Raw genomic sequence first — 25,813 nt, 5'->3', positions numbered from 1 at the left:
AATTTTATTTTATAATATTTTAATATTGAAATAAATATATTTTAAATATGACGAGTCTAGCGGATCTAATTTGGACCCGCCTTGCCGAGTTCACAGGGCGGGGCTGGGGGGTCTAAAGGGAGGTGGGGCATATTCCGGATCTAGCCAAACCTGTCCCAATCCAGATCCGTTGTCATCCCTAATCATGGTTTGACCCATACAGGTCATGAGCCTAAATGGGTTAATCCATCTGTACTTATCTTTAAATAAATTAATAAAATTTCAATCTAATTTATTTAAATTATTTAACGGGATGGATCAATTGATAAACTCAATCCAAATTAACGATTCTAGCTCAAGCATGTCAAATAACTCTTTCATGTTTTATAGTTCATGGACCATAGCTCATAGTTGGTATGAGTATTGATGTCAATTTCTATTTTAATATTTTTATGTAAAGAGAGTTTGGATCCTCTGTTCTAAATATTCCATGTCCCTATCGTCGATGAAACCGATTAAATTACATCTCAAAATTATAATACATATAATAAGGATATCATACATATTTCAAAAATATTAGGACCGTCCGATTAATAAAGGACAAGACACAGGAGATTTGGGACAGAGACTCCGAACCCACGTAAATGATGACTGTGTTAGAATAAAATACCGTTATAATTAATCTGTATCACATGATCGCGCCAGGGGATGAGCGATAATGCTCCAATAGTTATACCAAAACAAAGCGGGCGAGAAGCATTGATTTGAAATCCGGATCCAATTGCCAGTGCTAATTCGAATAAGTACTCCTACCACCTCGTTTCTGCCCTAGAAACCCGTTGCTGCCTATTTGTCGATCAGCCGCTGTGAAGGAGCAGGAGAGACGCCGGAAGGAGGAGGATAGACGGAGGAATCCAGCGTGAAGGGGTGGTGAATATGAGAAATCAAGAAGCAGCAGCAGGGAAAGTGCACGAACGAGAAGAATCAAAAGAGGAAGGGGAAAGAAGGAAGAAGCCGAAGAAGGTTTTCATCTATGGGAACTACAAGAGCTACTACGGCTATCGCGTAAATCTTCTCCCTTTCCTCTCTCTCGCTCTCTCTTGTTGCTATCTGCCAGTTTATTGGGCTAGACTAGACCTGAGATGACAGTGGGCTCTCCTCTTCTAAGATAGATTGCTAGGAACGGCCGAAACTAGAAACTAGGTTCTATTCCTGGCCAGGCACTGTTTCTTCAAGTCGTTTGTTTTTGCCGTGGTGTACTGGTTTTGGAGGATTCTCGATGCCTTCTCCCTCACGTCGATTCTAGTCTTTGTAAAATCTTAGGTGCTCCGTCGCATGGAATTCAGTGGAAAGTACATATGTGCGGTTTACTGTTGTTGGAGTGATTCATGGTATCTTTTTCCCTTTCACAAATCTCAGCTTGGTAAATATTTATAGATATGTCGGCGCAGATGGACTTAGATAGTTCCTATTGTGCATATATTACTGCCAGAATAACTGAATGTAGAGATTATATACCGGGGATTCATCTAGGAGTTGTTTGTATAACTATGTAAATGTAAACAATCTTTGCTAACACAGGTTGCAGTGTTTATGGGTGCTATTTGTTTTGACATACCCACATAGCCTAAAGCGGGGAGAGATTAGAAGAGAAGCAAACTAGGTTTTGTGTGGGAGGATGGTGGTGCACTGGTGCATAGGAGAACAATCACGTAGTTATAAAGGGGATGGTACTGTTCTGTTAAAGAGAATGAGACATTGTACCTTGTTTTCTCCTGTCATCCAGTTTCTCCACAATCTGCAGTTCTGCACTCCATAAATACCTACATCTTCTTTTAATTTTTCCAAAGCCACTCTTAGAGCGAACAATTCTTTTGCATCTGAATGCAGAGCATGGTTTAGATTTTCTGTTTGGGATTGTTATGTATGGGTCTATGCTTGGAATGAAATATGCCATGGACCATCCGACCATGGCATGATGACTCTTGCTACAAGTTGGTAAGCAACAGCCTACTAGATCTAGGGTTGGGTGTCTAAAACTGCATATTCATTAGCAAAAAACAATGTGTTAATTAATCACTTAGATGTACATACAAAATAAGTAATATGTGAAAGAAAGAAGATAATATCCACCTAGTTGGTGCACTTTATATTTACTTGTCAAACATTGACTTCTTAGTTCAAAATCAACCTGATTTTCATTATAATTGACAATTCTCATATATGGTAGCTATATCAACATTTTCGTTATTGTAAAGACATCAATTACACTTTGAATCTTTCCTGTTATTGAATCATCCAATGGTGTATTCCTTCAAATACTCATGAAAATTTAAGGGGTTTCATCATCTTTTTCATTAAAAAATGCCTGTTTAGTTTTCTATAAGCTCTAAGAATCTGGAACCTTGTTTTGCATTTTGGATACTTAATGACCCCTCATGATGTTGGTTTTTATAATTTAAATAAGTTTAATTAAAGCCTAATAAATTCCAAGCTATGATTGATAACTTATGCTTTAATAAATAACTTAGGTTAAGAATTTAATAAATAACTTAGGTTGAGAATTTAATTAATTCCTATATATATATATATTTAAAAATATTTAGATTAATTTTATTATTTTTAGGTCATATATTTTATATTTAAAAAATATCGAAACTATATTGGTATGATATACTACTGTACCGAATTGTATCGTTCCGGTCTGAAATTGAAATCTTGACATGGCTTGAGATTTTAAACAATGCTTGGAACCATGTATTTGAATTATGGATTATGTATTACATTCGGTTTCTTTTGTCCTATGTGATAGGTGATTACTAGATTGACTTTATTATTGATATCTTGAAATATTCTTTTTCATGTAGATTGACAACAATGCAAAGGAAGATCCAAGACTGATTTTGTTTAAGAGAGAGTGGTTTGAAGGCAAGGACTGCCTTGATATTGGCTGCAATGAGGGTTTGATAACTATTAGCATAGGTAATCTCTCACATAAATTCAACTTGTTCGTGTTCCAATATACCTTTTTGATTACATCATCATTTGAGTTTATCTTTGGTTATTCAGTCTTATTTCAGTTCCCTAGAGAGTTGATGGTTTACTCATGTGAATTTAATTTGTAAATGCCACCAGCCTGAAATTGAGACATCTTTGCCAGCTTGGAGTAGCTGACATTGATGAAGTTTTAATTTTTTTTTTCCAGTTTTGTATTCCCTTATGCTGTTTTTTATTCTTTGGCAGCAAAGAAGTTTTTTTGTCAAAGCATTCTTGGAGTTGATATTGATGCAGGTAATAGTGTCCTGTTATTTATTTATTTATTTTTGTTGCTTGAACATTTTAGTTCATATTCTAATTCATAACTGAGATTTGCAAGTTTGTTTAATTTTATTTAGATTTGTAAGATTCCAAGTGATCTGTGCTTTTATTAGGGTCACTGTTTCTTGGAAAATTCCAAGATTATAGAGAACAATTGCCTTTTTTTGAAAACGACAGTACCAATTTTCAATGGGATAATCCAAATTAACATGTGATGCAGTTCACCAAAATTTCTTTTAATTTCAGGTTGAAACCCATTCAGTGCTTGTTATTTCATAATATTGTGGTACTTGAATTCTCTCTCATTTATGAATGGTGTTGTACTGGTGTTATTAACAGAAGCAATCATTAGTTTCAAATGCTGTCAAGGTCATTTTTCTATTTTGATATATGCCATTGTTGTTCAAGTTTGATATTCAGAGCAACAATGACATGATGCATGGTCTCTTCCAAACTCTAAGATCTATGTAAGATCATAACTGTAGTTATGTTAGGGGTACTGAAATCTTTGTCTATTGGTTGAAGGAAAGCTTTCTTAGTTGTTCTAACACTATTTGCACTATTAATTGTATTACTCTTCTACAAGCTATATTGATGGATTTGAATATTCATGATTTACTCTAAAATGTGAAGATAAGAAGAATTCGATTGAATGTTGGAAGTGATATAAATAAAAAAGAGAAACCACAATTATTAATAAAAACTAATAGAGAACATTATTATTTTATCATGCCGGGGAGGTGTAATTCTTGCTCACTAGGAGGTACCACACTCCGTGATAATGTAACTAAAAGCTACATGAACAGGACAACCAAAACTTTAACAGCTTTTTCATATTCATATAAATATTTTATTTCTACGAGTACAAGAAAACTGTATAGAGAAGACATTCGGTAAACAAACAAAATATAATGCAATGAAAATTAAACTAGGAATAAACAGGTCGAGATTTATGAGCAACTCTATGGACAAGTTGAAACCAACTATAATATCAAAGAGTATTTGTGCTTGCAAAACTGGAGGTGAAGGAAAATAGACAGTTAAGTGAGTAATTGGAAAAGATGTGCAAGAATTTAATCTTGTTTAGGAGGACAAGGAAGTAGAGTAGGTCACAATTTCATATCACAACATTAATTACTTTTTAAGTTCTTTAACTTATACATATATGGATATATCTAAGTATTTATGATCTTCTATGTTTATTTTGGTTTTTATCAATATTTAAAGTTATTGTTTCACCCTAAATTATTTTCTATTATCAATTAAGATAATTTCTAATTATTATTATTATTAATTGATCCTGTCCGAACCAAGAGTCAGCGGACGCTGGGCACGTGGCGCTCTCTGCTGGATCCTCGAGTACTCCGGCGAACCTGCAACAAAACCGAGCCGGGAGGGGTGTCCCGGCGACGGTCCTCCGACGCTCAAGTCAGGCGAGGAATGACAAGAAGGTAGCCTCAAGATGAAGACGTGCATACCTCCGGTGAAGAAATGGAGGCCTTATATAGACCCCTCGAAGAAGCAGGGCGCCAATCAAGCACCACTGATTTGACCACGCCAGTGGGTCTGTCGGAAGGGCCATGCCGGATATGGACCCGTCGGAAAAGGCATCCATGAGGCCATACTGCTACTGTATCTCCATGATGTGACGGCAAGATCCTCCATCGTGCGATTTTATGTACGGCACATGCTTCTGCCGATATTCCATATCCCGAGCCGAGCGCATAGGCCGCCGCCCTTCGCTTCCAGCCGCGCGGACCACCCGCTCGGCCTTCAGTCCTCCTGTCTTGGCGTGAAACCCAAGCCCATGGATGGGTTATCTATAGCTCCGCCGGACCATTATCCGCCGGGCCGCCCTCCATCCGGTCGGGACCCTTCAGGGTGGGCCCCATTTCTTCACGGATCACTTGCCTTCCCTTCAAGTCTAGTCGAAGGAGGCGGTGAGTCCGACTGACTGCGGGCGGTCGTCGCCTTTCCGTCGCTTATAGTATCCGTGGGGCCGTTCGGCCCTTCCTCCAAATTCAGCCGTTCGGCTCTTCATTCCGGTTGTCTTGTCGCTCAACATGGATGTTTGCTTGTCTAGATCTTCTCGAAAATCACGCAAATCCTTCCCATTAAGTCGCAACACGCGCGGTATGACGCGCATTAATTGCCCCTAGTGGCAAGGCGCCACGTGGCTCTTCCCACGTGGCGGCGATGCTTAGTACGATGGGACGCGATTGCTTTGAAATGGACGGGCGGATGTTGGCCTCGCCTTTCGTGACCTGCATCCGACGGCGGAGGCCGACCAACCTCGGCAGTATAAAGTCTTCTTCTCCGCCTTTTTACGCCGCATTCTCTGTTTCATCGCGAATTTTCAGTCGAAGGTGTCCGCTGCTGCTGCATCATTCCGGCCGTCCCAGCTTTCGCCTCTCGATGGTCTTCGGCTCTTTGGTGATCCTTTCTGTCTACCTTTCCTCAGTAAGCTTCTCCCCTCCCCTTACAAGGCCCTCCCCACTTGTTCTACCTTCTTTGCTCCCATTCCTTCGATTTCTCGCTGTCTTTTTGCTCCTTCGAGATGGCAAGCTCCTCTGAACCCGCTGTTGGAGTTCAGGGCCCTTGGTACCTGACTATGGAGAGCCGATTTGATGAGGAGGGCGCTCGGCGCCTTGTTCGGACGTATGGGATTCCCGATGACTATGAAATAGTTGTAGCCGACCCGTCTGACCGGCCCCATGATCCGCCGATCGGCACCATTTGTTTCTTTCTGGACCAATTCCAGGGCGGCCTTAGGTTTCCTACCCATCCCTTTATTTTGGAGGTTTGTAATTATTTTCGCATCCCGCTCGGCCAACTTGCGCAGAATTCCTTTAGGCTGCTGAGCGGGGTGGTCGTCCTCTTGCACAGTATCCCTCTTGACCCCAAAATATTCCACTTTTTCTACCCTAAACAATCTGAGGGCACCTTTATCTTCCAAAGTAGAATAGGCTTTAGATTTTTGATAATACCGACCTCCAACAAACACCGGAAGGAGTTTTTCTTCTACATCCGACTTCCGAGCGCCACCTTCCGCACGAAATGGCGGATCAACTCAGGAGCTCGTAAGTTCGAGCAACCCATCCTATCTTCACGCGAATCGTTATCCGGTCGATACAAGATCGACCATTGCTTCTCGAAGGGGTGTTGTATATTTTCGGATTGTCTCCGGTCCGGGCCTCCCCATCCGCATGAGTAAGGATTCTTTACTCTTAGTCTTTTGTCTAATTGATTTTAATTTCTTTTCTGCAGTGAAGTCATGGCCACCGATCATCTGAAGTTGAAGTCCGTGGAAATCGAAGCGGCGACTAAAAGAGAACTCGCAGAGCGGGGTCTTATCCCCAGCCGCCCGGCAGCTACAGGAGAGGGGGGGACACAGTCGGCCCCTGAAACAGAAGTCACCTCAGCCGCTTCAACGGAGGTTGAAGCGGATCCTGTTTCCTCTGCTCCAGCAGAGCTGGGAGTCCCCCAGGCCGGGGATCCCCCACTGGAAGTTCGGCGGAAACGTCGAAGAGACCCCAGCCTTCCGACTCAAAGCGAACCACAAGTGCCGATCGGGGTAGAGTCGCCGGACCGCACACCGACGCAGATCGGGACCCCTGTGGCTTCGCCTACCGCACGGCCCTCAGGCTCTCCTCCCCAAACTCGTCGCCGCTTACGTCGGTTGGGCGAAACTTCCACCATGGGGGAGTCCTCGCATCAGGCGGCCGCGACTGAAGAAGCGCCGTCCGGCCATCCGACCATCAAAACTACCCTCCGATTCCCGTCGGAGGAATATTTACTGTCTTCTGATCGGCCATCAAGCCCCGTCCACGAAATAACCTCGACGGGCCCGCTCGCCAAGCTGTTCGAGGACGCCCAGATTCAAGTGGCCCTCATGACGCCTAAGCAGCTCGGCGATAACAACATGCAGCAGGCCACTCAGGTAAATTCATTTTTCTTTCTGTGCTATGCTACCGTCCAGTTCCTCATTTTATTATTTCCCTTACAGCGCTGGGCTGAGCAAATCGCCACTAGCCATCGGCTAGCCGAGCTGGAGGATCTCTTGGAGAAACTCCAAGTGTCAGGGGGTCCATCGGCCGAGCGGGAGAAACAAACCCTCGAGGCCGAACAGAAGAAGTCCGCCGACTTGGCGACAGAGGTGGCTCGACTTGAAGGCCTGGTCAAGACACGCGATGCAGACGTGAAGCGCGCCAGCAGCCGGAAGAGGCGGGCGATTGCTGATCTGGACAAAATGAAAGTTGAAGTCCGAGCCCTAGATCAGCAGTCTAAGAACCTGGAAGCCCAACTAGCTGCCGAACGGGAAGGGCGCTCGGCTGAACGCACCAAAGCGGAGGTGGACCTGAAAGTTCTTCAAGATTCGCTGATTGCCGCCCGAGCGGCGCTCAGACAATATAAGGAGGGAGAGTCGAGTCGCCTAGCAGCAGCTCGCCAAGAATACCTCCGCTCGGAGCGGTTCGGCGCAAAATTCGGTGGCAACGTCTCCTCAACTTTCCTCGAGGCGGTCAAGGTCACCATGGCGTACTTGAAGAAGGGTGGCCACCTTTCCGAGGAAATGCACATTCCAGCCTCCGACCTGGCGGCCATGATTGATGATATCCCGGACGCCTTCTTTAATTTTGAAGACCCAGAGTGAGGCGAGTTGTTTCAAGTGCTTTCTGTATTTCATCCGCTCAGCGGATGCAAAAATTTCTGTACGTGCCGTTCGGCCTCCTTATGTTTCTTTGCTTGCATTTTTTTTTGTTTGCCCTTTATTGTCTCGTTTTAGCGTGTTGCTGCGTATTCGTAGCATCAGTTGGACTCCCCTATCTTCCTACTAAACGGCCGATCGGGTTAACCAATTGACTTATTTCCTCAGAATCGTTTAGCGCTTGGCTATAATAATTGCCTTCAGTGAATGCGAAGTGTTGGCAAACCGACGGCCGATCGGGTCAATCAATCTGGTACTTGCGAACAATCATGATCGGTGGGGCTCTCGATCTTTAACGACGGTGCTCGTCGATCTTCCGCTCGGGGATTTATAGACGCCGGCTCGTCTCTCGATTTTCAACGTCGGTGCTCGACGGTCTTCCGCGCGGTTGTTTATAGCCGGTCGGCGCGGCTCTCGATTTTTAACGACGGAGCTCGTCGGCGCGGATATTTATAGCCGGTCGGCGCGGCTCTCGATGTTTAACGACGGAGCTCGTCGATCTTCCGCTCGGAGGGTTTATAGACGCCGGCTCGTCTCTTGATCTTTAACGACGGAGCTCGTCGGCGCGGATATTTATAGCCGGTCGGCGCGGCTCTCGATGTTTAACGACGGTGCTCGTCGGCGCGGATATTTATGATCGGCGCGGCTCTCGATCTTTAACGACGGAGCTCGTCGGCGCGGATATTTCTTACGGGCCGGCGCGGCTCTCGATCTTTAACGACGGAGCTCGTCGGCGCGGATATTTATAGCCGGTCGGCGCGGCTCTCGATGTTTAACGACGGTGCTCGTCGGCGCGGATATTTATAGCCGGTCGGCGCGGCTCTCGATCTTTAACGACGGAGCTCGTCGGTCTTCCGCTCGGAGGGTTTAGACGGCGGCTCGTCTCTTGATCTTTAACGGAGCTCGTCGGCGGATATTTATAGCGGTCGGCGCGGCTCTCGATCTTTAACGACGGTGCTCGTCGGCGCGGATATTATAGCGGGGCGGCTCTCGATCTTTAACGGCGGTGCTCGTCGGTAGCGGATATTTATAGCGGTCGGCGGCTCTCGATCTTTAACGACGAGCTCGTCGGCGGATATTTATAGCCGGTCGGGGCTCTAGATCTTTAACGGAGCTCGTCGGTAGCGGATATTTATAGCCGGTCGGCGGCTCTCGATCTTTAACGACGGTGCTCGTCGGTAGCGGATATTTATAGCCGGTCGGTACGGCTCTCGATCTTAACGACGGTGCTCGTCGGTCTTCCGGAGGGTTTATAGACGGCGGCTCGTCTCTTGATCTTTAACGACGGTCTCGGTCGCGGATATTTATAGCCGGTCGGGCGGCTCGATCTTTAACGACGGTGCTCGTCGGTCTTCCGCCCGGAGGGTTAGACGCCGGCCCGTCTCTTGATCTTTAACGACGGAGCTCGTCGGCGCGGATATTTATAGCGGTCGGCGGCTCGATGTTTAACGACGGTGCTCGTCGGCGCGGATATTTATAGCCGGTCGGCGGCTCTCGATCTTTAACGACGGGCTCGTCGGCGCGGATATTTATAGCGGTCGGCGCGGATCTTTAACGACGGAGCTCGTCGGCGGATATTTATAGCGCCGGGCCGGCTCGATCTTTAACGACGGTTCTCGTCGGCGGGGATATTTATAGCCGGTCGGCGCGGCTCTCGATCTTTAACGACGGTGCTCGTCGGTCTTCCTTCGGAGATAGACGACGGCTCGTCTCTTGATCTTTAACGACGGAGCTCGTCGGTGCGGATATTTATAGTCGGTCGGCGGCTCTCGATCTTTAACGACGGAGCTCGTCGGCGGATATTTATAGCCGGTCGGCGCGGCTCTCGATCTTTAACGACGGTGCTCGTCGGTCTTCCGCTCGGAGGGTTTATAGACGCCGGCTCGTCTTTTGATCTTTAACGACGGAGCTCGTCGGCGCGGATATTTATAGCCGGTCGGCGCGGCTCTCGATGTTTAACGACGGTGCTCGTCGGCGCGGATATTTATAGCCGGTCGGCGCGGCTCTCGATGTTTAACGACGATGCTCGTCGGCGCGGATATTTATAGCCGGTCGGCGCGACTCTCGATCTTTAACGACGGTGCTCGTCGGCGCGGATATTTATAGCCGGTCGGCGCGGCTCTACGGTTTAACGTCTGGGCTAGACGGCCGTTAAGGCTAATTTTGACACTTCCGTTTCCGTTCGGCGTAGCTCTTTGCCTTTCACCCAGCTTGGATAATGCCCTCCTGGCCGAACGGCTCAGGATCTACCTCGTCGAGTATTTTGGCTCGGATAATATACCTCCGTCCGAATGGTACGGGGCCTTCGATCCTCGAGTGCTTGGCTCGACCCATTTACCTCCGGCCGAACGGCGCGGGGCCTTCGTTCCTCGAGCGCTTGGCCGAACGGCACGGGTTATTTGTTTACAAGTCTTAACCATATAAACCTCCCGGCCGATCGGCTCGGAGGCCTTCGCGCTACGATGATAATGCCTTATATTCGCTCCTTTGACTTTTCATCTCTGCATTTCAAGTATTTAGTCGAAAAATGAAATACATGGGTGATTCTGTGATACACCTTTCACCCCGCCGGTAAGGTGGTGGTTCGCGCTCCACGGCCTATCTAGCTGCGTCCGTCCTCGTCCTCCGGATAATCTGGCCGAGCGAGCTTTCGATGATTTTGAAGGGCACGCCACGGCGCTCAAGCTTCTTGACGTCGACCGGCTCGACTTTCTTCAGACAAGATCGCCGACTTGGACGATCCAGGAATTACTGCCGGTTGTAGTTTTGCTTCGTCCGTGCCGGTATCAGCCGAACGGACGCCTTTGCCTCTCCTCTTCTACCAAGTCCACTCCATGTTTCTTCGTTCGGTGTTGTCATCATCATAGCTCTGGATCCTGGCTGACTCGACCGGTATGACAGCCTCACCGCCATATACCAAATGGAACGGTGTGACTCCGTCCCTTCTTTTGGCGTCGTTCGGATAGCCACAAGACGCCTAGACGTCATCCGCCAATTCCCTCCCAAATGGTCGGTAGCGCGAGAATCTGAAGAATCTCCGGTTGGCGACTTGACAGCCGTTGCTCGAGGATAGGCTACGGACGTGAAATGTTGCTCAATGCCGTAGCTTTGCACCAATCCTCTAACATCTTCCATGAACTGCCGCCGTTGTCGGACACTAGTCGGCGAGGGATGCCGAACCGACAAATGATGTGTTGCCAAATGAATTTTTTAACCATCTGTTGATCTTTGCTAGTGACTCGGCCTCCACCCACTTGGAGAAATAATCTACCGCCACTAGTAAAATTTCCTCTGCCCGAGGAAATGGACCCACAATATCCATTCCCGTTGATCGAGCGGACATGAGATGGTTGATGCCTTCATCTCCTCTGCGGGTCGGTGGGAGAAGTTGCGATACTTCGGCATGAAAGGCATGTATATGTCTGAGCGGCGTCTGTTTGTAAAGTCGGCCAAAAGTATCCAGCAATCTTCTTGCCAGCGATCGCCCGCCGGATGACCCCACGTGATCCTTGATGTACTTCACGGAGGATGTAGCTGAGTCCTCCGAGCTTACACATTTCAGCGACGCGAGAAAGCTTTCTTGTAAAGCTGATCTCCGATGAGTGTGAACCGACCGACTCTTCTTCGAGGAGCCGGGCTGCGTATTCATCGGATGGTGTGGTGCCCGAACGGAGGAATTCTATAATAGGTGTCCTCCGGTCACTTGGAAATGTGAGGCCTTGCATCCGATCGACATGCGCCACCAGTAGCGTTTTCAATTGGTTCTGAACGGCGACCGGCATTATTGAGCTCGCTAGTTTGGCTAACTCATCGGCCTCCTGGTTCTTCTGGGATCTTGAATAAGCACCTCTTGGAAAGTAGCTTTGAGTTTTCAAAGACCTCGGTAGAGTTTGAGCGAACACTTGATTTGAAAGGTCTTGGGAAAGTTCTTTGACGATTGTGAATCGAATAGAGTGTCACCAGCTCCCGTGCCGTCTTTGCTGCAATCCGCCATGAGGGCCTCGTACTACGCCGTTGTTAGTAGCTTTGTAATCTAGCCGGACGGATAGGTGCGTCTTTTCTTCTGAGGTGAGTAGTAATATTCCGATCCCACTTCCAAGCCGAGTGGAGGATCCATCCACTATATTCTCCACATAGCTTGAGCTCGGCCTTTGCACTTGAGTCACAAAATCAGCCAGGATTGGGCTTTAATCGCCGAGCGGGGATGATATTGATGTCAAATTCACTCGATTCGCCGTCCACTGATAAGCCGTCAGGGCGCTTCCGGATTCAACACTCTTCCAGTGGATTCGTCCGGACAATAATGGTATGGGCCAAGAAATACGGTCGCAGGCGCCGAGCGGCAAGAACCAAAGCGAAAGCCAACTTCTCGAGCCCGGTGTAACGAGATTCAGCGTCTTTTAAAATATGGCTTAGAAAATACACCGGCTGCTCTTCGCCGTTCGTCCTCACAAGTGCTGAGCCCACAGCATGCTCAGTTGACGACAGATACATATAAAGTGACTCACCTCCGATCGACTTGGCTAACACTGGCAGAGAATTAAGATATATCTTCAATTCTTCAAATGCTCGGTCACATTCTTCATCCCACTGGAACTTAGCAGCTTTGCGCAGAACCTTGAAGAATGGAAGGCTCCGGTCGGCGGTTCTGGAGATGAATCTGGATAAAGCAGTTATCCGACCGGTCAACCTCTACACTTCTCTTGTATTTCTAGGGGACGGCATGTCTTGCAGTGCTTTCACCTTGCTGGGATTTGCTTCAATTCCCCGCTCGGTCACTATGTACCCCAAGAAACGCCCTCCTTTAGCTCCGAACAGGCACTTCTGTGGATTTAGCTTGACTCCATATTTGCGCAGTGTTCGGAAGGTTTCTTCCATATCCTTGAAAAGATCGGCCGCTCGGACGGATTTGATAAGAATGTCGTCAACATAAACTTCCAGATTCCGCCCGATCTGCTCCTTGAAAACCTTGTTCATCACGTTGATAGGTGGCTCGGCGTTCTTGATCCGAGCGCAGCATCGCATTGTAACAATATGTAAATCGGTAGTTCTGGCTTACTTTCTTGGTCTTCCGGCGGTGCTTGATGATATCCTTGGTAAGCATCAAGCATGCAAATTAGTTCGCAGTCCACAACCGATCTATCCGGGCAAGGATAAAAATCCTTGGGGCGTGCCTTGTTTAAATCTCGAAAGTCGATGCGGACCCTCCACTGCCGCCCGGCTTGGAGACCAAGACTACGTTGGCCAGCCACTCGGGAGCTGCACCTCGCGTATGTGGCGGCCTTGAAGTTTTCTACTTCCGTCCGGATGATGGCGTTACGCTCGTCAAGTCCTTTTCTCCTTGCTTTGGCGTCCGGTCGGACGTACGCAATTCGTGTTGCTAGGCTCGTGAAATCCTGGGTAACTCGTGTCGACGGCGAAGACATCATGATTTCGTTGGAGGCATTGGATCGCTCCTTCTGTTCTTCCGCCGGATCGGAGGCGATAAAGTCGTGGCCTCCGATCGGGTCGGATGGATCTGGACTTCCTCCTTTTCATCATAAATTAAAGCGGGAGGTTTCTGGTTATGGCATGTACCTCGATTCGGGGAGCCTTCCGAACAAGCCTCTGCTCGGATCATCTCTATATAGCACTGCTGATCTCCCGCACTTCTCCTACTTTGTCCTCCACGGGAACTTTATCTTCGATGGAAGGTTGAGACAGCCAAGCGCCGGTCGTCCCAAAATGGCGTTGTAGGATGAGGGAGTCGACCACCACGAAGTTTATTGTCTGGTCCTCTGAGCGGCTCTTCTCCCAGTGAGGTGGCCAGCCGGATTGTCCTTCGTTGCCCGTAAACCCGTAGAGCGGGGTTGTCATGAGCAGGTCAATTTGTAGTTGATCGAACGCCTTCGAATATGATGTTGACCGAACTTCCCGTGTCGAAATATGCGGTGAATGGTGTAATTTGCTATTACCGCTTTAATGAGGGGGCACTTCTACTCCTTCTAAGTCCTCGGGTCCGAAAGTGATTTCCGGTCCACTCGCAACCGACCGCGTGGATCTGAAGTTGGCGCCCGCCTTTCTGGCTCGATTGGAGTCTCCTCCGGTCGGCCCGCCCGCAATAACGTTGATCTCGCCCGGGAAGTATTGCTATTTTCCTCCTCCCGGCGGACGGTCGTGACCGTTCTCTGGGCGCCCGGCGATTCTCTGCCTCGGGGATCGGTGCCGATCGGGTGTCTGCTGATGTCGCCTCTCGGTGCGGGTTCGGTCGACCATGAGTCCTAAGTCTCCGCCGGTGGGAGGAGACCGTCGCTCGGCTTTCACAGGACCGGATTGGACCTGAGGAAGGCTTCGCGATCCCTCGTGTTATGCGTATCCGTGCGGTGGTAGGAGGCGAACATGGGGTCCACCTCTTCTTTGGCTTGGGAGGTGGCAGCCACCTCTTGACGTGAGAATCTGGCGTGTGGGGATCGAATTGCTTCTCGGTGGCTGCTGAGCGGCGTGCTGTTTTCGCTCGGCATGAATAGGTGCCCGCTCGTTGGAGCTTCCTTTTTCGGCGCTTCTTCCACATTTATGTATTCGTTGGCCCGATGCAACATATGATCGTAATCTCGGGCGGCTTTCGGATGAGCGATCGGAAGAAGTCCCGTCCACAAGGCCTTGCGTGAAGGCATTCGTCATTGTCCCGATGTGGCCGTTGGGATATCCATCGCCACTTGGTTGAACCGTTGAATGTAAGCTCGAGCGATTCTCTCGGCTCTTGCTTGATGGCAAACAAGCTTCTTGTAGCAGCGACAGCTGGCGAAGTGGTGGAGGAAGGCCGTTTGGAATTCCTTGAAGCTCGTGATGGATCCGTCCGTGAACCTTGAAACCACCGTTGAGCCGATCCAGGAGGGTGGTAAGGAAAACTCTACACTTTACTCCGTCCGTGTATTGATGGGCGTGTATTATCGAACTTACCAGATGATCGTCCGGGTCCGTTGTTCCATTATATTCGCCGATCGTCGGAGGCACGTAATGCTTGGCGAGAGGGTCTCGTAGGATAACCTCCGAAAATTGACGATTGATCCGCTCGGGAGAGTCCGCTCGGGGAGCTTTTCCTTCTGTCATCCCGCCTTGGCATTTCATCCGAGGAAGATCCTCTATCTCTTCGGGTAGGGGTGCGAAACAAGGCCCGATGGAATGCGACGGTGGTTGGAGGTGCTTCCGCTCGGCCGTGAGACGCAGATGTTGCTTGCTGCTCCGCCTGCTCGGCGGATGCTTTTGTTTTTACTCCATGAGTTTGGCGGCCCTTATCTCGACCGGCGTCGAGTTCCTCTGAAAGCGTCCACTGCGTGTGTTGTCGTCCGGCCCTCGTCCCATTGTCTCCGATCGGATGCGGAGGCGTTCCCGCAGGCGCCATTTGATCTGTCCGAACCAAGAGTCGGTAGACGGCACGTGGCGCTCTGCTGGATCCTCGAGTACTCCGCGAACTGCAAAAAACCGAGCGGAGGGTGTCCGGACGGTCCTCCGGCCAAGTCAGCGAGGAATGACGAAGGTAGCCTCAAGATGAAGACGTGCATACCTCCGGTGAAGAAATGGAGGCCTTATATAGACCCCTCGAAGAAGCCTGGGCGCGCCAATCAAAGCAGCCACCTGCATTTGACCATGCCCAGGCATGGGTCTGTCAGAAGGGCCATGCCCAGATATGGACCCGTCAGAAAAGGCATCCATGAGGCCATACTGCTACTGTATCAACCTTTCCATGATGTGACGGCAAGATCCTCCATCGTGCGATTTTATGTACGGCCTAATCATCAGACATGCTTCTGCCGATATTCCATATCCCGAGCCGAGCGCATAGGCCGCTCGGCCACCTTTGTACCCTCGCCCTTATCTTGGCCGAGCGGACCACCCGCTCGGCCCTTAGGTCCTCCTGTCTTGGCGTCAGAAACCCAAGCCCATGGATGGGTTATCTATAGCTCCGCTCGGACCATTATCCGCTGGGCCAGCCCTCCATCCGTCCTTAGGCTGGGACCCTTCAGAGGGTGGGCCCCCCATTCTTACCGCCGGATCATTAATAATAAAAATATTTATCAACAAGTGTAAATAACATCAATTTTATAAATATCAACATGTATAAATGTCACCAATGATATAAGTATTAGCATGTATAAATATCATCAATGATTTGTGTCTAGTCCCTTGGGCTATGGTGTAGCGGTAGGATGCCCATCCACGATTTGATTCTCAGCTATGACACACTGCAGGGCATTTTTCTCTAGTGGGCGGACAAACCTGGGATGTTAGGCCATCTGTTGCGAGCACTTCCAGATTTATCCTATAGTAGGTGGGAAATTCCGTTGGGTTGGGCCGATCATCCTCGAGATTAATCGGTCTGAAGGACTAAATACCTAGTGCTAGCTAAAAAAAATCAATGATATGTGTCTGATAAATCAACTAAGAAGTAAAGAGTCAATATCCTCATTGTAATAATGCCATCTGACATATGAGCTAAAAGCTTCCTTACTAGTGGACTATGTTCTAAATGACGCTTGAGGCGACGTCTAGGGGGGAGGCGGACATCACCTGCCTTGCTTTTGTAGAAGGTGACTTTTTAAAGCGGTCAAAGCAATGGTAGGTTTAAAAAAAAATCCTTGGGTGCTTTGATTTCAAAAAACTCACCTCGAACTGCCACAACTGTTGCCCGTCGCCGTTGCCGTCATCGATCATCGTTTTGCTACTAGCTGCCATTAGGTTAAGCTTTTATATATATTGAAATCTCATCTCGTTTTGCCCGGACATGTGGCATATGCAAGCTGTCGGTATGTCGCGATGCATCACCTGAGCATGGTGATGGGCCCGAACGTGTCACCTGAGCCTAGCGGGGGCCCAGATGCGTCACTCGAGCCCGGTGACGAGTCCGGATACGTCGCCCGAGCTTGGCGACGACCATACGTTGCCCGAGCTCTGCGACGGCTTGGATACGTTGCCTGAGTCCTTGTGTTGCACGATGAGGCGTTCGTCGTGCGAGGCCATTGAAGTAGGAAGCTGAAACTTAGAAACTTAAGTGTTTTTTTTTACTTAGTGTTTAATCGAATATTTGAGATTAATAATTTTAATAACTCGTAGGTTGAGATAATTTAAATAAGCTTAAAGTCTAATGAAATTATCCTATTAATTATATATATATATATATAATTATTTTTAAATTTTTTTGTTTTAAAAATATTTATATTAACTTTTTTATTTTTGGTTAATATATTTTATATTTAATTATTAATATGGCTATTAATTTTTATTAATATTATGTAAAAAATATTAAAAAAAATTCAACTGTTTAGGCGGCGGTCGTCCTGTCACTGCCTATCGTCATTTACAACACTGGTGGGATACAATAATATAGCACCAACGCGTAAATAAATACTTATCGCCGGTGACAGCATGCTACTACAATAATATGTGGACGGTCAGGTTTTCTAGTATAAGACTAGGTTTAGAGTTTTCATTTTTTAGTATTTTATTTTCTCCATTTAATATCCTTATTGTATGTAATACTTTTTACCACAATGGTTCAATTTCGAGTTCACATCTTATCGATTAATCTGAACAACCAATCCAAGTCCATTTTTAATAGGAAACATGTTAATTCATATAAATATCATCATAGGATCTGTAAGTAAAAGTTATATTATGAAGTTACAAGTATCATCAATATGAAAGGTTAAGCAATCTAAAGACAGACAACTCAAGAGTAATTTAGAATATTCATTTTAAATTTTCGAAACAATCCTTCCTATCTTAGTTCCCATATAAAATCCGTGAACATGAAGTAACATCGATTATTTATCCTTCAATGATTTAATTATTTTATAACATATTTCACTATCTTTCAAGATTATTTTAAACCCATTTTCGAAAGCAGTTATAGAAGCATTATAATCCATTTTTATCTTTATTCATGCTCAAGAACAAATATATAGAAGTTAAAGGATAGATGATCCCACCTCTACATACAACAAAAGTTTCAAGTGTCAGCAGGTCGATCGAGCTCCACTCAAACATATCTATAAATCCAATATGGAAATAACTTAGAAACTTGAAATATTATCGAATAATATTAATAATGTAAAATATGAAAAATGAACTAAAATTCGAAGTTGACATATCAATGTTGATCCCACTATCTCGATACATTCTAAATTCCTATTCAACATCTATTACGATCATATGACAAAGTTATTTAGTTATTTAATTCTATACATCAACCCGAGAAATCTAACAATAAAATCTGTCTTTTCATCCATTCAACAAACATTATAAATGTTTCATTGAAACCTATATCACAACATTAATATAAGTCGTTTAGGATACAAAAGGATCTACCAGCATTCTAAGGCCACTAAAATAAATTTCGATGTATTTCCCAACATCACCACCACTTCACATCGAAATTTGTGGGGTCTCTCAACCATAAGGTTCGATTAATTTTTTTCCAAATTTTAAGCAGAAGGAACTGAAAAAAGAGAGTAAGAATTGCTGTTGGTGCTGGAAATTAGGAAGAGGAGAAGGAGATGACTGCAGAAATCAGATTTCTAATGTCGGAAGAGAGGAATGTGGTGGCCGGCTGGAAAAGGGCAGCAACTAGGGTTGTTGTTGCTGGTCTTCTGGCTCAAAATTGATGGAGAAGGGAGAAAATAAAGAGAAGAAGTTGCTGTTGGGTTGTTGGAGGAGGGAAGAGCTGCTGTTGGATTTTTTTTTTCCTTTTTTCTAGCAAAAACAAAATGAAATAAAAAGGATGAAGAAGAGAAGAAAGAAAAAGAAATTGCTTACTGTTGTTGGCTGCCGGAGAAGAGGACCCTTGCTGCAAGCTAGATTAGTGCTGGAGTTGCAGAAATTTGTTGGGAGAAGAGAAGAAGAAAAGGGGAAAGAAGAAGAAAAGGGGGAAGAAGAAGAGAAGTGTGGTATCAGGTGGGTGGAGAGGCCGGTGTGTTGAAGCTGTAGGTGTGCGTGGCATGAGGAAGAGGGTTTGGGTGGTGGAAGAAAGAAGTAGGTTTTCTTAAAAATTCCTTAATTCATTTTAAATTGATTGAACCTGTTTAACCCATTTAAAACTTGGTTTGCCATAACTTGGCCAAATCAAATACAAATTGATCCTTGTTTGAATCCATGTGATTTTTATCTCCATGCCTACTCGATGGATTTGATTCAAACCCTATCCGACTTTAACTCGACGCCCAACTTTCATATTTAACGATTTGTTTTGTTTTAGTTTTGTCGATTCAAAATTTTAGAAAAATTTGCATTCAATATTTTTCTATTCCATTTTTTTTTCTTTTATGAAATTGATATTTAACATATTTAGACTAACAGATATATCATATTGAAGTCACTATCCAGATCAGGCTCTCTTAGTTGATTAGACACTCGATTTAGCTCGAGTGTAGGCTTTGACATGGTACTATATTATTGAAGGAAAGTTTGATGTGGAGGGTAAAGATTGAATTAAATGCTTTTAGTTTGACTAATTTGTCAGTTCACTTCATGAACTGAGAGTCTTTTATTGGATAAAGCAGTAGCAGTCTAGATGAAGTGAGAGCAAATGGGACAAGGAATTCCTCCTAAAAGGAAAGAGGCGGATGACTTCTGGTAGCAGGAAAAGTGGATAAATCTTGGTTGAAGGAAGAGCCATATAACTCCTGATAAAGGTAATTGGTGGATAATTCCTGATACAGAGACAGTTTCTAGTGATGGCAAGAGAATGATAATTGCTAGTAAAGGGAAGAGGTGGATAACTTCTTGTAAAGAAAAAAAGTTCTAGGAAAAGAAATGAACAGTTTGGATTGGTTCCAGTGTCCGTTCACCAAATGTGAAATGTAGTGGAGAAAATATGGGGTTGAGAGCATTTGGACATGGCTAGACGCTGATTACTTGTTGCCTTAATCATAGCTATTAAAGGCGCTCGCCTTGCTGCGCCTAGGTCCAAGGCGCAGCTAGGCGAGCCTCTTGCACCTCTGTGCCTTGGACATGCACCTTGTTGAAAAGGATGAAGATTCAGCTACACAAATTTGAAACATTTAGTGATGATGATAATAATAATAATAATAATAATAATAATATGATTGAGGAAGATGATGAAAATTTTGATGATTTAGTTATTTGAAGTTTTTTTTAGTTTGAATTATGTGCATAATGCATTTATTTACTAGTGAATTTTATATTATATTATTGTTTAATATTTTATGAATTATATTTTTAGTAGTAAAATATTTTAGTAGAAATTCCCTATATATGTTTGAATTGTAAAAACTTATACCCAGTGTGTCATACTTAGTAAGACATGCGCCTCATCTTTCGCCTCAAGCCCATAGCACCTATGTGCTTTTGGGCGCCTTATGCCCTAAATAACTATGACCTTAAGAATCACCTAAGAAGTCTTTCATGAGGTTGATAAAGTAGCTGGCTGTCCACAAAAAATGATCTATTTGGCCCACCCGTTTTAGGCCTCAATAGGAGCATTTGTCTATTGGGACAAGGATGCGTAGCCCTCCCTGCAGTGGCATCCTGTTGGCCCTTTAACTTTGATTTTTGACCACCTTCACTGTACATGCATCCCCCCACTTGCTGGTAATCATTATCACAAATTAATCCTTGAAATGTTATTAAGTACTTATCCACACGTTTCAATTGATGCTTAATGAGAAGATAATCAAATTAGTTACTCCCCTTGCATTGCATTTTCTGAAGTGGGTGCACAAAACTTGATTTGAACTATTTCCCTATCACCATCTCTTTGGCCACCCCCCTTTCAACTCTCTGCTTTCTGTGTCACTCTTAGAAACACTGTATCTAGGGATCTCCAATGAATATTTACCTGCTATTCATTCATTTCATTACTTTGTTGTTCTTTTAATATGTTGAACCCGTGGACTTACCTGTTTATGCTTAAATAAACTTCAATCCATAGCAATTTAGAGGATGAATTAAAAATGAGTCAATTTATGAAAATTATTTTGATTAATTTGAATATTAGTAGTGATGTACCCTTGTATAGGGTTAGATGGAATATAAGATTTATGCAGTGTACCTCAAATAGTTGGGTTACATGATGATGAATTGGTGTGTTGCATATTATGACTCATGAAATACTTCTAGTTAATTGACGTTCAATTCCAAGTAAAATTAATTTGATCAAATCAATGCCAACTAAAAAAACATTTGAGGATAAAGGCATTTTTTGTGAATATTACTGGTAATCAAATTAAACAATCTTCTTTCATCATCTATCACGTTTTCATTTACATTGATGCTACAAGTTCTAATTTATTTCACTATAAGTATAGGGGAAATTTTATTGTTCCCCTTTGCTTGCTTATATTTGAAAATGTCCTCCCAAACTTCAGGAGATGTGTTTTGCAGCACACTTTGAGACCCCCCTAATACTTTTCCAGGCTAGTTTCTGTCAGTCGTCAACTAAGGATCAACACGGTGTGGTGACTGACACATGTCAGGCATGTTGGATAAATAATGATAAATTTTATTTTAAAAATGCATCTCCCATAACATGTTTTTCTGATTTGTAATTATTTAATTGTATGGTCATTATTTGTTCAACCGTCTTGGCAAGTGGAATGGTAGCCATGTAGATGCAAATTGAGGCTGATCAATAATTGATTAAACAGAAATTGATTGAAACAAAATTGAAAGGAGCTCTAAAGTATGGGGCAATTTAATGTTTTTAAAATTCAATGGACATTTCCCAAATTAAGTGAGAGCATTGTATTATTTTACGTTTGTCTAGTTTGCTCACAAATTTTATCATTTTACCTATCAGGTTTAGTTGAAACTGCATATTGGAACTTAAGGAGGCTAGCTCGAACGACAAATGGTCATAATAAATCCAAGGATGCTTCTAGAACAGAAGATTCAATATATGTAGACCATTTGATTAGTGATGATTCTTCAAATGTGAAATCATCTGATTTTGGGTCCCATCTTCCTGTTGAAGAACTTTTCAAGAGAGTTTCTTTTCGTCGGGAAAATTTTGTTGAGAGTTTGCAAGGATGCACAGAGAAGTATGATACAATTCTTTGGTAAGTTTCTGTAACAAACTATGCCTAGTGTGATACATCTTTGTCTTGCTGGTTTGATTTTATGACTTCTCTTTCTTCTATTTGATGATATTAGCTTCATGAATAAGGATATCCCTCTGTAGTGCATCTTTATACCAATGTCATGTGCATTGTGCTATTTAGCTTTGCCATTTGCATAGCTTGCTTGGCTTTGTGGGGGTGCACGCTGAACATTTTTCTACTTTATGCAGTTTGAGTGTAACAAAATGGGTTCATCTGAACTGGGGTGATGATGGATTGATCACTTTGTTTGCTAAAATCTGGCGACTTCTTCGTCAGGTATATCTAGATTTACTTTCTTCTAAACATGCTTTTAGGGCTTGGTTCTCTTCAGCACATGGTTCTCTTTGGTGCCTTTGAAACATTTCTCGCTCCCTAAATCATGTCTTGTTTCGTAGGGTGGTATGTTAATATTGGAAGCTCAACCTTGGTCTTCCTATAAAAGAAATCGAGGTGTATCACAGGTGAGGAGTTTATCTATTCTATCCTTACTTTTTTTTAATTTTAATATATTATTTTAATTTTGACTGTGGAAAGCTTTCCATTTTTAGAATTATGTTGAAACCATCAGTTCTCACTTTGTCAGATTGCCCTGGCTACTAATTTATGGTGGTTTGCATTGATCCTATCTATTTGAATCTGGCGCAATGCAGAAATGATGATGTATTGCCATATAGAAATTGGATAAATCATGGTTTAAAGTGCCGTGCTGAAACGGTCGAAACGGGCGAAATGTTTCGTTCCGCTCGGCGACCGGTACCGGCACAACCCCGACACCAGACCCACGAGAGGTGCGACGTGTTGCGCGACCCCGTGGTCACAACAGACGGGTCACTCTATCTTGCAAACAGTAGCGGAGAGGTTGCATAACCCTTCCACTGCCGCCGTAGAGGCATCATGCGACCGCACTATAGAGGGGTTGCACGACCAACGTGGTCGCGCCGAAGGAGTCATGCAATTCCCGTGGCCATGGCTAGTCGTGCAATCCTATGACAGCACCGAAGTTGTGCGGGCTTGCGAGTGGTGTCCGATTTCAGATTTTTTTTAATTAAACTTAGGTTAATTTTTTTAATCAACTCCTAATTATGGTGGAGATAATCTAAAGAGGCTCTATTAAACCCTAATAAAATTATCTAATTAATTTTATATTTCATTTATTTTAATTTAAAAATTATAATAAAATTTTTATTTATTTATTTATCTATTTTCATATCTTTTCATTTTTTAAAAGATTATTTTTTATCTTGTTTATTTTTTAAATATTTATGTTAAATATTTTAGTTTTTAATTAATATATTTTATATTTAAAAAATACTAAAATTATATCGGCACGGTACGATATAGTACCGAAATCGTATCGTTCCGGTCTAGGACCGAAACTTTGGCACGGGTCGAAATTTTAAATCTTGGTTCAAGCTACCATTCTGTGCCACCATTGTGGTCGGTGACTTTTAAGTCAACCATACAAGCGATGGCCGCTCTTATTGGTACCTGTGTGGTAGGCCTCTAGATGGTGGACTTCTGCTGCAAGTTCACAGTGCATATCACATACACTGGGGGTTTGGCATTTATGGTAATCGCTCATGATGAGGGCTCAAATGAAAGAGAGGAATTAATTGGTGAGGAAGGTAGGATCAGATGGTGAGGAGGAAGAGTGGGAGCAAGGGATCAATGATGGATATGAGGAAAAGGAAGAAGACAGATATTAAGTGGTGGGAAAGAGGAAGAAAGGATCAGGTGGGCCGGAGGAAAAGTGGAAGAAAGGGAAGAGGCATCTGGTGATGGGTTTCATGCCTTAATATGACATTATCAGGATGCTTTCTGGGTATTTGGATAATCTGAATCATCTGATGAATGATATGTCATAAACACGTGAGTATGGTGGTGCCTTGGTAGTATATATCAAGTGGTCAAGGTGATAAAAACTGAAATGCTGGTGATAACTTGAGATTCAACTTTCTTTCAGCTGATACTGTAGTTCGCCCTTTACTTAGTCCTGATCAATGGGTAGGTTTGATTGAGTTTTGATCAGTGTGTGTTGCTGAAATCCAGTCCACGTAATAAGTATATTATCAGAATGGTGTAAATCCCACTTGACCTGCTCCATCCAACCCAAAATTTGGGTTTCTCAAATCTCCACACAGATTATTTATGAAGTTTCTTAAAACTAAACTACAATTGGTGACAACTATCCAGAATTTGATAACAAATTAAGCAATCTCATCAGAAATATTCTGGGGGGTATTTTGCCCTAGTGCAGCGATCCTTTGCATAGGGAGGTAATTGTCATAAGTTAACATGTTCTTTAGGTTGGTCAGTGTTGATTATGTTTTGTACTTGCCTCTTGCATGAACATATTTCATTGATTATTTCTGGCAGTGTGATTCTTATTTGGCAGTTTGAACATATTTGCAGACTGCAAAGTCAAACTTCAATAGTATATGTTTGAGGCCTGAAGGATTTCGGGAAATACTTTTGGACAAGGTATGTCTCTGATGATTTATACTTCCAAATAAATTTTGGATGTAGTGAAGTCAGTCCATATTTTGTATATCCTTCTTTGTTCAAAGATTTTTTTGTTTAATTTTTAAGACCGATGTGATTTCCTTTTGTAGATTGGATTCAAGTCAGCAGATATAATTACCGATAGCTTATCTGGTGCGGCTGTTGGATTTGACCGACCTGTTGTAATGTTCTGCAAATGATTGGTGAAGAAAAGATAGCTTCTACGTAAGTTGATATGCTGTTTTCTATCATTAGTCATGATGCTGAAAAAATTTTAAATACAAAATTATTGTATCCTTTGCTTTCGAAGCTAGCTTTATATCCCACAGGAACTTCTCTATGACCATACAGGTTCATTTGATCAGTTATTGAATAATATACACATTATTGATTTTATGTTGCCTTGTCATCTTATCCACTTAATACCAAGAATATTTTGACATCATCCTTCATGAGAACGACATTTCCCTCTCTGAAGAAGTGATATCATGCCTTGAACCATGTGAGGCACCAAAAGGAGATTTTAAGTAGCTATTTCTATTCAATTTTATTTATTTAAAGCCTTCTATTGGCCACTGATGTATGTGCCCGTCGTGATTAACTCGGAGAAAACATGGCATTCTCTCTTGTTACTAGTCGTGTTCGGTCCATTCAGTATAATATCAATTCTTCTCCGATGCAGGCTATTCGATCTGGAGCTATAACTATTATTCCTAGTGGGAAATGTATTGATTCGACAATTTTGCAAGCGACTGACGACGCTAGAGCTGCTGTCGGATAACTCTGATTTGTGACGTACATATACTGATGATACTTGAGGAGATGCCATTGTTGGATCTTGTTTGTTGGACTATTTGGCAAATTTGCCGGTGCGGTTGCCATATTTTGTTCCTCGTGGCAACTCTTTTTTTTTTTGGCTTTTGCTGATGAAAAAGAAAAATTGGTGTTGCAATCTAAATATCTGTGTATCCGCGAATACACGCACAAGTGTAAGTGCATGTACATAAGCCTTAATGGTTATTTTTTTTTACCATTTAATCAAGGGAAAATTTTACTTTATCCTTAGGTTATTTACTCTTGAAAGTTTCAGAATTTTAAGATTGTTAAAATATCCAATAGAATTTTAAGATTGTTAGGTTATTACTTAAGCACATGAACAAAAAATGAGAGTTGTAGAAAAGAAGATGAGAGTTGTAGAGATGAGGATATTAAGGTG

General features: G+C 43.9%; 1 protein-coding gene across 1 annotated transcript; it reads left to right on the top strand.

Moving 5' to 3' along the window:
- The first annotated feature begins 788 nt into the window (after positions 1-788).
- Positions 789-25,654, top strand: LOC122038500 (probable RNA methyltransferase At5g51130). The gene is made up of 9 exons (XM_042598274.1): positions 789-1,044; positions 2,847-2,961; positions 3,223-3,270; positions 21,795-22,053; positions 22,284-22,371; positions 22,491-22,556; positions 24,508-24,576; positions 24,708-24,822; positions 25,280-25,654. The coding sequence occupies exons 1-8, from the start codon at positions 916-918 to the stop codon at positions 24,795-24,797; spliced, it is 864 nt and encodes a 287-aa protein (XP_042454208.1). The 5' UTR covers positions 789-915; the 3' UTR covers positions 24,798-24,822; positions 25,280-25,654.
- Positions 25,655-25,813: the final 159 nt, after the last annotated feature.

This window comes from Zingiber officinale, chromosome 1A, assembly GCF_018446385.1.
Source record: "Zingiber officinale cultivar Zhangliang chromosome 1A, Zo_v1.1, whole genome shotgun sequence".
NCBI classification, from domain to species: domain Eukaryota; kingdom Viridiplantae; phylum Streptophyta; class Magnoliopsida; order Zingiberales; family Zingiberaceae; genus Zingiber; species Zingiber officinale.
This window is presented reverse-complemented; position numbering and strand designations above follow the sequence as displayed.

Excerpts from the sequence above, each read along its gene's own strand:
- LOC122038500 (XM_042598274.1), top strand. The coding sequence starts at position 916 with ATGAGAAATCAAGAAGCAGCAGCAGGGAAAGTGCACGAACGAGAAGAA. Across the intron at positions 2,962-3,222 it reads TTTGATAACTATTAGCATAG|CAAAGAAGTTTTTTTGTCAA; the intron begins GTAATCTCTCAC and ends ATTCTTTGGCAG. Across the intron at positions 3,271-21,794 it reads TGGAGTTGATATTGATGCAG|GTTTAGTTGAAACTGCATAT; the intron begins GTAATAGTGTCC and ends TTTACCTATCAG.